This window comes from Callorhinus ursinus, unplaced genomic scaffold (genome assembly GCF_003265705.2).
Source record: "Callorhinus ursinus isolate GAN/ISIS: 27379988/994484 unplaced genomic scaffold, GSC_fseal_2.0 scaffold33, whole genome shotgun sequence".
NCBI lineage: Eukaryota > Metazoa > Chordata > Mammalia > Carnivora > Otariidae > Callorhinus > Callorhinus ursinus.
The window spans coordinates 11,194,647-11,208,260 of record NW_027397095.1 but is presented as its reverse complement, the minus strand read 5'-3'; the positions used below and the strand labels follow the sequence as shown (position 1 = coordinate 11,208,260).

At 43.1% G+C, this 13,614-nt stretch overlaps 1 protein-coding gene across 6 annotated transcripts in view; it reads left to right on the top strand.

Moving 5' to 3' along the window:
- Positions 1-13,614, top strand: part of GRIA3 (glutamate ionotropic receptor AMPA type subunit 3) — a 280,967-nt gene that overhangs the window by 64,070 nt on the left and 203,283 nt on the right. For all 6 annotated transcript variants that reach the window (XR_012374364.1, XM_073879199.1, XM_073879198.1 and 3 more), the window contains one exon: positions 6,541-6,780. Coding sequence is in view for 5 of the 6 variants with exons in the window: in XM_073879199.1 (XP_073735300.1) it covers positions 6,541-6,780 (240 nt within the window). In the remaining variant the exon portion in view is untranslated. The remainder of the gene's footprint in view (positions 1-6,540; positions 6,781-13,614) is intronic.

Sequence of the window (13,614 nt, the reverse complement as noted above, 5' to 3'; positions counted from 1 at the left end):
AAAAAAAGCACAACTTTATGATCTCTTAAGGTCCCTCGCAGCTCTAAATTTCTTTGTTCCCCTGGAATTCATGGTACTATGGTATTACCTGGAGAACTTTCTTGTGATATATCTCTATCGGTTCCTTCAGAGCTATATTTTTCTTCTTCCTGCTTGCTTCAAATGTGATCATTAAGTCAGCAAGAGACTTCAGTTTCCTTTTTTCCCCCTGATTCAGAAGGCTATGAAAAGTGTTCTGTAAATGATATGCAATATTGCTATTCTGATCTTTGGGGTAATCAAGTTGTTTGACATTTTTGTAATGATGCCTTTTGGAATATGGGTGGTGTAATTAGCTGCTACATTGTACATTAACAATACCTGTCCCGACCCTATAGACTTGGGGACTATAAATAAAAGCGTGACAGCTGGCTCCAGCGTTGCTTGTCACTCACCATTGAAGGGAACACAGCCGGGAGCTACACTAGAGTCCCCAGGAATCCAGGATGTAGTCAGAAACAGCATCTTCAACAAGAATTTGGTGTTTTGCTAGTAGGAAGAGATGGAGACAGGCACCATTAGGAAGCAGACAACCAAGATATTTCCTACTGGGAAGGCACAGGGGTGCCAAGGAGAGACAGCATTTTAGCAGCACAAAGGCATTATATAGGGAGGGAAAGAGTCAGAGGACAACAGTGCATTCTCAAGCCAGATTAGCAGGGTTTCTTTATTAAACCATTACTCCCTAGGAATTAGAATAGGAAAGAACACTGAAGAAATATATAGGGCAAGGGAAAGAGAAGAAAAGCTATGCTTACCTGGGTACTCAGTGTGACGTTGCAGGCAGTGGTTTCTGTGGGGAGGCTAACCTGATGGGGTTAACAGGACAAAGTATGCTAGAAAGAGCTGGAAAGAGGAAAGAAACAGAGAAAGAACTATTTGGTTCCCAAGTTATATGTTAGGCACTGTAAATATTTTTCATGTACCATTTCATTTGTTCCTTACCTCATGACAGTAACCCAAACCAACACTTACAACTGAGACATTTTTACTTGTCTCATCCATTATGGTCTTTCGCCCTCACTAGTATGTAAGTTCCAAGAGGACAGGAACTTTTTTTTTCCCTCTCCTGTGTCTCCCAATACCTATAACAATGCCTGGCACATAATAGATGCTCAGTAAATATTTGCTGCATGAATAAATAGCTAGCATTAATTGAGTATCTATTTTGTGCCAGGCACTGTTATAGATGGCTTCACATGACTGAACTCATTTTAACTTTCACAGCCAATGCTGAGACAAGAACTATTATTATCCCAATTTCACAGATGAAGAAACTGGGTTGGAGGCCCAGAGACATTAAGTCACATGTCCAATAAGGGATCGCCTGAGTATTTCAAACTATACAGTCTAACTGCAGGACCTGCCTGTGTAATCACTATCCTATACTGAGGCTCAGAGAGGTTAAGTAACTTGCACAAAGCCATGCGGTTTAAGACTGGCAGGGCTGTGGGCGCCTGGGTGGCTCAGTTGGTTAAGCAACTGCCTTTGGCTCAGGTCATGATCCTGGAGTCCTGGGATCGAGTCCCGCATCGGGCTCCCTGCTTGGTGGGGAGTCTGCTTCTCCCTCTGACCCTAACCCCTCTCATGCTCTCTCTCTATCTCATTCTCTCTCTCAAATAAATAAATAAAATCTTTAAAAAAAAGAAAAAGAAAGAAAGACTGGCAGGGCTGTGATTGAAACCAAGGTCTGCCAGAAACTGCTGCCCTTTCTTCTTCTGTACTTTGCTGCTGCTTCCGAAGATCATCGCCAAGATAATGATTTCTTCCATTATCATTTTACCAAGGGCTCATCTTCTGAGATAAACAAGTGGGTGTGGTTCATTAAGGACTCAGATAAAGGTAACAGACATCACCCAAGAGAATCCTGAGTCCCAAAGATCACCAACCTGCCACCTGATCTCACTGTTGGTATTTGGGGCTGGAGGGAGGTGACAGCAGTGGCCGGCAGATCAATCATGGGAAACTCCTGGTGGAGCCATCTATGCTGAGAGCTAGGCATTGAGGGCAAGTCACTTTCATGCCAGGCAAATCCTGACCCATGCTGCCCTACATAGCTCCAGAGTAGGGATGGTGTAGAGATGCTGATACAGCTTTTCTAAGAAACTAGTTCATAATTCATTGCGTGACCTTGTGCAAGACACTTCCTCTCTTTGTGTCACAGTTTCTTTATGATAGGGAGGCACCAGTGGAACTCTGTTGAATCAGAAGAGCTTTACTTTATCCCTTTTATATATTGGAGTTTTCCATATAAAATTTCATTTGGAGAAATGATTCCACATGAAAAACTATGCTTAAAAAAAATCACTGAATAAAATAGTCTTTAGTTCCTTCTAGCTCAAACCTTCTCAGAGTCTAAAGACATGAACACTGTCCTTTGGGTCAGCACAGCGTTCCATTCTGCCTTACTTTCCACAGCCAGGAATGGGCCCAGGGATCTGCTGTGAGAGGCCTTTCACAGGTCCCCTGTGCCCCAGCTTCTCTCAGAGGTGGTTAACCCTGTCTTCCCTATTGGACCCTCTTTTCCTTTGTTATTAAGTTTTTTATTTTAGTTCCAATATAGTTAACATGCAGTGTTACATTAGTTTCAGGGGTACAATACAGTGATTTAATAATTCTATACATTACTCAGTGCTCATCATGTTACGTGTACTCTTTAATCCCCACCATTGGGCTTTCTACTTACGTTACTTATATATGTTGAGATAGAGCAAAGGTAACTCTGCACAACTGTATGTGCAGAGCAGCTGCACCTCTGTTTTATATGAAGGGAATAGAACATTTACTGATTTTCTCTTAACATTCTTTTTGTTGATGTTCACCACCATGTGTCTGCCTGTTGGACCACAGTAGCCTAGTAGGGTTCTCTGAGGATTACTGCTGATCTGTAATACTTCTAAATCCTTTTAAATGAGCCACAACTGGCTTCCCTCACACCTGCTCACTCACACATTTGTATAAGGTCTTCCTTTGCGTCATTCTGTTTACCATGATATGTAGGCTGAAGGACTTCACCGGGCGTTCCTTCCTGGAGTCTGGTTTTCACATATGTAGTATGATTCCCTTTTTATAAAGGTTTAAAACAAAAATAACAAGTGGCGCCTGGGTGGCTCAGTCATTGAGCGTCTGCCTTCGGCTCAGGTCATGATCCCAGGGCCCTGGGATTGAGCCCCACATCGGGCTCCCTGCTCCGCGGGAAGCCTGCTTCTCCCTCTCCCACTCCCCCCTGCTTGTGGTCCCTCTCTCGCTGTGTCTCTCTCTGTCAAATAAATAAATAAAATCTTTTAAAAAATATTATATCACTTAGGGGTGTGTGTGTGTGTGTGTGTGTGTGTGTGTGTGTGTGTGTGTGTGTTTTAAAAGACCAAGGTAATGATAAACACAAAATTCAGGAGAGTAGTTATGGAGGGAGGGCCAGGAGGATGTCCAAACAGGGGGACAGAAAAGAGGGGGAAGACGAAGGTAAAAATAAGTTCTCAGTAATGTTATAGTTTTTGGGTTGGGTGATGGTTTTATGGGTGTTCACTACCAGTGTTCATAAATAAATAAATGTCATAAAAGTCCATATCTGATCTAGTAATGATTAATTCTGTTCCCCTGAGTTTCAAAAACAATGATTCTAAGAGCAAGGATGCAACATTTTTTTATTAACAAAATCTCACTTCCATAGCATATTTTTATTTTGTTTCCTTCCAATGTCAAGGGCTTTTTAAAATTCTAAGTGGATCACAGCTGTAAGTTTGCCTCTCTTCAAGTTAATTTCCCCCTCAATTATTGTCCATAATTTAGTCAGATTGGGGTTTTCCTCATTGGAAATATGTTGCATTTCCCCACAAGACTATTTTTGTCTGGGATTCATGGATCCTCATCTTGGGCCTTGCATGCCAGTTGATAAGGGTCCAAGAATTACCAGCTACCTCCTGAATAATGTTCGCTGAAGGGCCATGATTGCTTGTTGCCAGAAAAAATACATGATCCTTAAATTTGAATTTCAGGTCAACAACAAATAATTCTTGGGGACACCTGGGTGGCTCAGTCAGTTAAGTGTCTGCCTTTGGCTCGGATCCTGATCCCAGGGTCCTGGGATCGAGTCCCGAATCGGGCTCCTTGCTCAGCGGGGTACCTGCTTCTCCCTCTACTTGACTCTCTCTCTCTCTCTGACAAATAAGTAAAATCTTAAAAAAAAAAAAACAAATAATTATTTAGTATATGTATGAACTTGAGGCATACAGAATCTCTATTTTACTTGCTAAATCTTGCCCTATCTCATTTGGGCCAGTAACTACTCTTTAATGTCATTACTGGATTTGCGTCCCTGGGAGTATGAGTTTTAGAGTTAGACTGACTCCAGTTCAAATCCTGGCTCCTCCACTCAAGACACAGAACATTTTTGTCTGAGAATTCTCATCTATTAAATAGAAATATTAGCAATACACCATGAGGTTGTTGGGAATATTGGATATTTGTGTAGTACTTAGCATAGTGCCTGGTACATACTAAGCACTCAATGGCTAGTATCATTATTATTGTCAGTTTTATATAGAACATTATGCGCACCAGCTAAGATCTGACCTGGTACTGCAAAACTCTCCACTTACAGGATTAATTTGGGAACCGACCTTCCTTAGCATCTTCCTTGGTGATAACCAAGGTAAAGTGGCATCCTGCTTCTTCTTTTTTCTTCTGAATACTTCTTTTGGCCCCCTGTCATGAAGTGCCCCAGATTCATTTCTCTAATTGGTTTTCTCCTTTTAATATAAAGACCTTTTTTATGCCTGTGTTTGGGGGTCACTTAGAATTCCTCAAGTTGGAGGCTATGGCCTTCCCTGATGGAGATGCCTGCATGACCTTTGAAATGCTACCCTTAAGCCAATGACTAATGAGTTTGGCTAACAAAGGAGAACAGCCCTGATCAATAACAGGTTTAAATAGAATGCAGGGAAAGCGAGATCCCACAGATACTGAGAACTCTCTGTTTCTCACAATCGGGTCAAGAAATGAATTAAATTGGTTTTCCACTTGTCATCCTCCTACTTTCAACACCTTCCTTCTTTTTGGTGCCCAATGCCTTCACTGTTTCTCTTCTCAGGAAAGACTCCAGACCCTTTACATTCTCTTCTCTGACTCACCCTTCTGTCTCAAAACTTACCTGTTTACACACGCTCCCTGGTAATTGGACATAGGACATATTAATTCATTTTTATTTTGAGAGAGAGAGAGAGAGAGGAGGGGGAAGGAGAGGCTGAGGGAGAGGGAGAGAGAGAATCTTAAGCAGGCTCCACACCCAGCGCAGAGCCTGCCACGGGACTTGATCTCATGACCCTGAGATCATGACCTGAGTCACAATCAAGAGTCGGATGCTTAACCACTGAGCCACCCAGGTGTCCCAGATGTATTAATTCATCTTAATATGCTAACAGCTCTAAAAGATTCTATTTAATCCCCCTCCCAAACCACAGAGTTTTTTTCAAGACCCTAAACCTGAAGAAGCAAGCCTAACAGTGGCTTCCTAGCAGATAAGGGAGACCATGCAGGATTCCTTAAATCACATCACATCATCAGCTGCCTGTTCTGTCCGCTGTGCATGACTGGAAGGGAGCAGTAGAGCAGATAATCTAAAGGTCATTCCCACTTGGTTTGGGAATGCACCGCACAGTGTTGTTGTAGCTGATTTGCTTTGGTAATTATGTTCTTCTTAAGCTAATATTGAAATTGGTTCACATTTTTTAAGCTCATCTGGGCCAGAAGAGGGAAAATGTGGTGGTGTGGCCCACTTTGAAATGAAGGACATAAAAGTTCTATGTGTGAGCTGATCTAGAAGGAAAATGCAAAAGGAGCAAAAGAGAACTTTGCCAGTTACACCTACCCCATGTGACTCCCTGGACACTGAAAGGCCAGTCTTTCCAATGGCCTGCCCAGAATCTGAAATCTTCATTAGTAGCCTCCATTAAGGGTCTTAAACATGACACAGCTATTGTTAAAGCAGTATGTGACCTGAGAGGAGTAACACGTTTCCTAGCAGACACGTTAGCTATTTGTCTAAGTCATCAGTCCTTATTGTCATCTAGTGGAAAAAGCACTGAAGGGGTGGGACACAAGACAGTTGTACCTTGATGGGGGCATGCGTACACGAAGAGACCGCTGGGAAGCTATGATGGAAGTACAAGAACACCAAATGCCTTGTGCGTGAGCTGGGAGGGTTGCAGAAAGAGGGTAAGGCAATCTTCACCTCTTTCCTTCGCACATTTTCTTAGTTTCTTGCTCATGGTAGACATAGAAAACATGCAACTCTATCAAATAAATTCTTCCCTTCCTTACACTTCTCTTCCTGAGCAACTTTCAAGGGCTTTCAAGGGCTTCTACAGATTTCAGAGATCTTGGTTTTCCTTTGAGGCATGTCCTTTAGAGCCAAAGCCTAACTATCCATGTCTTCCCAACCCTACAAGCTGCAGCAAGGGACCATGGGGCTATTGAAATATCTTGCTCTCTTTCTCATTGCAGTCTGCTCCCAGTTCTCGAGAGGGGTGTATGCCATCTTTGGATTCTATGACCAGATGTCAATGAACACTCTGACCTCCTTCTGTGGGGCCCTGCACACATCCTTTGTGACGCCCAGCTTCCCCACTGATGCAGATGTGCAGTTTGTCATCCAGATGCGCCCAGCCTTGAAGGGCGCCATTCTGAGTCTGCTGGGTCACTACAAGTGGGAGAAGTTCGTGTACCTCTACGACACAGAAAGAGGTAAGAAGAGGCATCTGCTCTCCTCTTTGAATATTCATGTAACAGTGGTGGTCAACCCTCTTCAACTCATGTTTGTTCCCTTCTCTTTCAATAAATACAATCTAATACTCTTTTAAAACTGTATTTAAATTCAAGATGAATTTAAATTAAGACCCCCCCAAAATATCAATGCAATGGTGATTTTAGAATCTAATTTTTCGAACTAAATACGTCCCCCCCACCCCCAGCCATGGAAAGGGGTTTCGGACTCTCCTGACTGAGTCACTCTTGTTGAAAAAGGACCCTCTCCCCCCAAAATAATTTAGGTGGTCTAAAATGCATGAAGTAAAAGCAGCTTCGTCCAAAATAGAGAAAGGCCTAAGCTGGAAAGTTTCAGAAAATTAATCCTATTGGAGAGTGTAATTATCCCCATTTCAAAAATTAGAAAACTAAAGCCCAAAGAAGTGTGCTTTTTTTCACTCAGCCATTTAACCACGGAGCTGGGACTGGTGTCAATATCTCCTGCTTCTAGGGCTTGTTCTACTAGATCACATTAAGTCTTCAGTTTACAGGGCCTCAACAATTACCCAATGGAAATAATGAGTGAAGAGTAGCTAAACTGGGCTTTGGGAATGGATGTTTTCCTAACAGTGGGGTAATATATTGAGGACACATTCTATTGAAAAAGTCTCAGAAATTAAGGGTCTGATCTTAAATAGTATACAGTTAGGTGTATTTGTTAATTATATAACACATTATAATTCAGCCAAATAGACTCCTCTAAAGGCCAGTTATCTTTGAGGGGCTCCTCAGTAAAACCAAGGGATCCTTCCAAAAAACAATGTTACTTTATCATTTGTTTGCCTGCAACTCTGGCTGTAGGCTGGGGATGGTTCTTTCTGACTCAGAGAAGGAAGGAACAAATGGAAGGCCTGTCTGCCTGAGTGGCACCTGGAAACCCAAAGAACTCCCTGTATTTGCCTACGGTACTTACTTCTATAATATTATCAGATTTCATGAACACAAAGCAAGAGACCTGAGTTCTAGTTCAAGGTCTGCCATTTAACGAGCGCTCTGACCTTGACTAATGCACTGAAGCTCTCTTGGCCTTGTCTCCTCCCCTAAGGTGCCTCTCTTCTTAATGCAACATTCTACGATTTTTAAGATATTATACCAGACACAGGACACTTTATATCTTGCTACTAACCCTAACTCATATGTTATCAGTTAATTAGTCAAGCAATTCTACAAGTTGTTACCAACCCCCAGTGGTGTGTTCCAGGCTTGTGGTAGATGCTTATATAATACGGTTCCAATGGGAGTGGACAGAAAAGGACATTCATGAAGCCATTCATGAACAACATGGAACACTATCAAGTTGAATGTTACACTATAGACTCTGATTGCTTTAAGAATTGTGAAAAGGTAGCACCCCAGGAAAGTAGAGTTTTCAGAGAAGGCTGGCTAGATGATCTAGGCTTTAAAGGATGTGGAAGTTGTAGATTGCAAGAGAAGAGGGAGGTGTGGTTTGGAGAAGGGCAAAAGAGATGAACCAGGGGCAGAATCAGGAAGGAGTGTTGTGTGTTCGTGCAGAGCCTTGCCTGACAAGGGTACAAAAATAGTTTCAACATTCTAATTCACAATTTGCTAAATTCTAATGCATTTCATTTCTTTCAAACACTGAGGATGAATTAGCCTATTTCCATGTACAATATATGGTGTATTCCAGTGCATAACAACCTAAATTTCAGAACAGAAGTTTGTAAATCAGGCAGCTTCTCTCCTGAAACCCTTTGTAAACTACTTACCAGTTTTACTAATACTGTACCTCTCATTTATTCAAAAGCAGAAGATACAGTTCATGTATTTTCTCCTCATCTCCCATGGCCCTTCTTTGCCCATTAGCTGTCAAATGGAGGAAAGGAAGCAAAAGTCCATCTAGGTCTATTTCTTATCCTTGCCTCTTTTCTCAAATCATCTCACTAAGTAGTTTGGACAAATCTGTGGTCTTGGAGCTAAAAGAAACCTTTCTTACTCATGTGTATTCATATTTTTTTCTCTATAGCCATTTAGCCAATAGGACTGATCTGGTCTGCTTAAGAACTACTTTCTATAAACTTTTACACTAACTTCCTCCTTGGAAAGCCTTCTTAAAACACTGAGCCATGACCCTGTTCCAGTATTTCCAATGGCTTTTATTGCCCACACTGGGGGAGGGGGGAAAGTAGTCTATTCGTCAAGACTCAACATAATTATGCCTCAGCCAACCAACAAACCTGTTGTGCCTGTGTTACCTAATGAGCACCTTCCACTGCAGGCAGCTCCCATTTTCCACCATTGCCCAAATGCGCCAGAATTATGCTTGGTCTCAGCAACTTCACTTCTACTACTACCTAGAATTCTCTCCATCTTGATTGTGAAAATCCTGTCAGTGCTTCCATTTTTCAAAACCCACCTCAAACTCTACCGTTCCAAGGTAGCCTTCCCTGGCCACTCCAGCTCATAGTCATTCATTCATTCATTCAGTCAGTCAGTGCTAGGGTTACAATGGTGAACAAGATAGACATGGTTTTATGAGAGATGATGGACTCTGAAAAACAAACTGAGGGTTCTAGAGGGGAGGGGGGAGGGGGATGGGTTAGCCTGGTGATGGGTATTGAGGAGGGCACGTTCTGCATGGAGCACTGGGTGTTATGAACAAACAATGAATCATGGAACACTGCACCAAAAACTGATGATGTAATATATGGTGATTAACATAACAATAAAAAAATGAAAAAAAAAGATAGACATGGTTTCTGCACCTATCCTAATGGATAGGACCTAATTTTAAAAAGATTCTCAGTGATAGCCTCATTGAGAAGGGGCATTTAAGCTGAGAAGTTAAGGATCAGAAGGAGACAGCCATGTGAAGAATAGAGGGAAAGAGTTTCAAGCAGTGGAAATAGCAAGTGAAAAGGCCCTGTGGCAGGGAAGAGTTTGGCACGTTTGAGGAAGTGAAAGAAGACAAGTGTGGGTAAAGGGGAGTGAGGATGTTGAGAGTGGCCTGAGATGAAACTGTAGAGGTAGACAGGAGGCAGAGCATAGCCGTGCAGAAAGAACTGGAGCCATGGTAAGGAGTATGAATTTTATTCTAACTTCAATGAGAAGTCTTCGGAAAATTCTGAACAGGGGAGTCACATAACCTAAGTTTCTGTAGAGAAGGGAATGTGGTGCAAGAGCGAAAGAAGGGAAACCAATTAAAAGGCCACCGTGGTTATCTAGGTGAGAAATGATGGGGGCTTAGACTAGGCTGGAGATGGAGACCAGTGGATGGAGTTGAAATACATTTTGGACACAGAATCAACAGAAATTGGGGACAGGTTGACTGTGGGGTATGAGGGAGAGAAAGGCTTCGTGGATGACTGCTAGGCTTTTGGCTTGAGAGACTGGGCAAAACGATAACACTGTTTACTAAGGTGACTGGGCAAGGAGGAGAACCAGTTTTGAGGAGCAGAGATCCTGCCTACCTCTGAACAACCACAGAATCCTTTGGTCCATGCCATTCACTTGGCACTTAACATAAGTGTTCTCCATTGTTATTTCACTGGGTCTGCCATATACCTTCCCAAGCCCCTCATCTCCAGTGTAATAATAAACAATTGGTTAACCCCTAGATGTATACTTTGTGCCTACAGGGGTACATAGCACAGGCCTGGGGACACATTTAGTGTTTTCCCAGTGCCATTACTGATTCATCAAGAGTAAGCCCATGTCCTTTTTTGTTGTTGGACTGAAAGAGAGAGAGAGAGACAAGGGAGAGAGGGAGGGAAGGAGAGAGGGAGGGAAGGAGGGAAGGAGGGAAGGAGGGAAGAAGGGAAGGAAGGAAAGTGGGAAAGAGGGAAGGCGGGAAGGGAGGAAAGAGGAGAGAGAGAACCCAGTTTGTAAATCAAACCATGAGGTACAGTTCTTTAAAATATTCAATAAAGTATCTATTGTGTATTTCCTCATTTTCTACAATCATCTATTGCTTTCGTAATAAAAATTATAGGGAGAAATTACAACTGTGAAATCAAATTTTAGAATATTTTAAATTACACAAGAGAGAAATGGAAGACAGAGAGACAGAAGGGAACACCTCTAATTACATTCAAATAACCTAAATACACAAATGATGTGACTCTACTGTATAAAGGCAGGGGTAAGTGAGAAGCTGAGAAATGGGTTACACTGTTGAGGTCGTTTAAAAGAGTTGTGGTGCAATCAGGGTAACATTGCCTCTGAAGTTATGAAAAAGCGAATGGATTTCAAGGCTTTGTTGGCTACACATGGATTTCTGTCTGCCAAGAAAGGTCTGGTTTTGTGTTTGCTGTCTTCACTTTGCTTTGTTACCAAAATACCATGTTGTTTCATTAATACAAAGTTGAAAATTCTGCTCTTGGTGCTATATACAGAGAAATTCATTTCTTGGAAAAATTACGAGGTTGACTAAGTGAGGTATCTGCCCCTCTGTACCCTCTCCTCTTCACCGACACCCCTTTTTTATTTACCCAGGGCTCCCCACTGTGTCACTTCTCTACCCCTGCCCTCCCTGGTGGGAGCAAAGCCTTAATCTCTCTGTCCCAACCTGCCTCTACACCTCCACAGAAACTTTCCTGTCCCACATTTCGTTTCCACTGATTAATAGACTTTCTCTGCAAGTGACAGGAGTTCAGCTGACCAATGTGCTCATGCTAATTTCTCTATGGCTGTTAATGATGTGATGTGTTAGTGCATCCAGGGAAGAAATTTCTAGTCAGGTAAGGGCCTTCTGTGGCATAGAACCCTAGTCCAAAGCGTGGTTTTCTGATGCTGGGATCCCAGGCACCACAAGTCCAGCTGGGGAGGCCTCTTGCCCACATACCTTCCCACACCAAAAGTCCTAAAGCCATGTCAGGCAGGTGGCCACCTCTCCCAGTTTTCTGTTAAACCTGTCTTTTGGGTATAAGTGACCTAGTTATCTGTGGTGCGAACATTTCCACCAGAACAGCAACATACTTGAGAACTGCAGCCAGACTCTCTCGTGCCCCTGACAACTCTCCTTGCCTTCAATGGGCACAGCCCACAGAGATGAAAGGTTCTGGCCCAGGCTGTGGCTCTCAGCTTAGATAATGAGATAATAGCTCTAAGTGCCCTTTGAGGCAACTAGTCCCTACCTTCTTGCCAGTGTTCAATAAACTCCTGCTGTTTCCCATTCTCAACCTGAAACTCCCTACTCAGTTCCCAAGTCACTCTCTGGAAGTCAACAGCCTTCTAACGGACCTTTCTATTTGCTCTAGAAAGTTGGGGCAGAAACATGGGCGGTGGCAACAGGTAGTCCATCAGTCACCAAACAATTATTGGGCATTTTCTAGTGCTAGCTTGTGCCGGGCCACTGGCAGTGTTTAAGAGAGACAGAATTAGCTCCTGCCTTTGAAGAATTCACAATCCTGTTGCTGAAGTGGTGATTTATCTCAGGGCCCTGGAAAAAATTAATTTTTAACCCAACTGTTCCCTCATTCAATAATGACATGTGCATTCATTAGAGCAGACACCTTGTGAAAAGATGAAAAGTGTTGCCAGATAGCGAGGAAGATGGGAAAATGTTGGAAGAGCCTGAGGGCCTAAGAGGTAAAGAGATTTCCCCCCAGACAAGGAGAAAGGGGCCTTTCCTCAGAGAAGTGTTTTCGGATTGACTGGATTCAGTGCCACACAACTTCCTGCATGTTGTCGTTTACCATCTACTTACACAACCTGGCTTCATCCCTCCCATCCAGTTCTCCATTCCCAAATAAAGCACAGAATCTGTCTCCCCTCTGTGTTTCTGTCTTTGTTTCTGTCTGTCTCTTGCTCTCCCTCCCTCCCTCCTTCCTGCTTCCCTCTCCCTTCACATACACACACACACACACATGCACACACAGGCGTGCACGCACACACGTACACATCCCAGTACCAATCAGTGGCACAAATGAATAAATCCCTATTATTGGCATCATTTCATCATAAGATAAAGCAGTTTGATAAGAGCAGCAGCCATTTTTTATAAGCACTTACTGCGCACTAGGCCGTGAGTTTCTGGATTACCACACTGAATCCACATGGCATCCTCACATCTTTCCAACTGAGGAAACCAAGGCACAAAAAGGCTGAATTATGGCTCCTAGGATCACACAGCTCGGTGTGCCAAAGTAGCAAAACCAGGATTTCAACCCAGGTCTGCCGCATTCACAGTCCATGCATGCTTTCACTGCACCAACACTGCTTCCCACAATTCTAACATTTGAAAACTTCTACTACCTCTTCCCTTAGTCCTTCCTTCAGCCATTCATCGAAGGACCTGGTACCTCGACCCTCCCTATCGCAGGTGTCCTCCTGGGGATGTACTCCAGGGGTCGATTTCCTTCATAAAGCCTGGTGTCCACAAATGAACACCACAAGTCACGGTCCCAGAGTTCCAGGAATCCAGATAGGCAGCAGATCAAAAATCCAGGTTAAGGGGCAAATGAGTAGCGACAGCAGCAAATGCAGCCAGACTGGAGGTGGCGGGGGGTGGGGGGGGGTTGTCTGTGGTGCAAACTCATGGAATGCTGTGGTGGGGACCTGGCTCTGAGGTAAAGTGAACTCAGAGATTCCTCTCTGGGGCAGAAACAGTTCCCAGAGCAGAAAAAGATCTGAACCTGCAGATCCTCATCACTACGGCACCATTTTTGGTTGGAGAAGAAGAAAGCAAGGAGAGACAGATGATAGGTTCTACCATGGCTACTTGGCAGAAACTTGAGAAAAAAAAAAGTAGCAGGTACCTTGACGTAAAAGAAGAAGAAGAAGAAGAAGAAGAAGAAGAAGAAGAAGAAGAAGAAG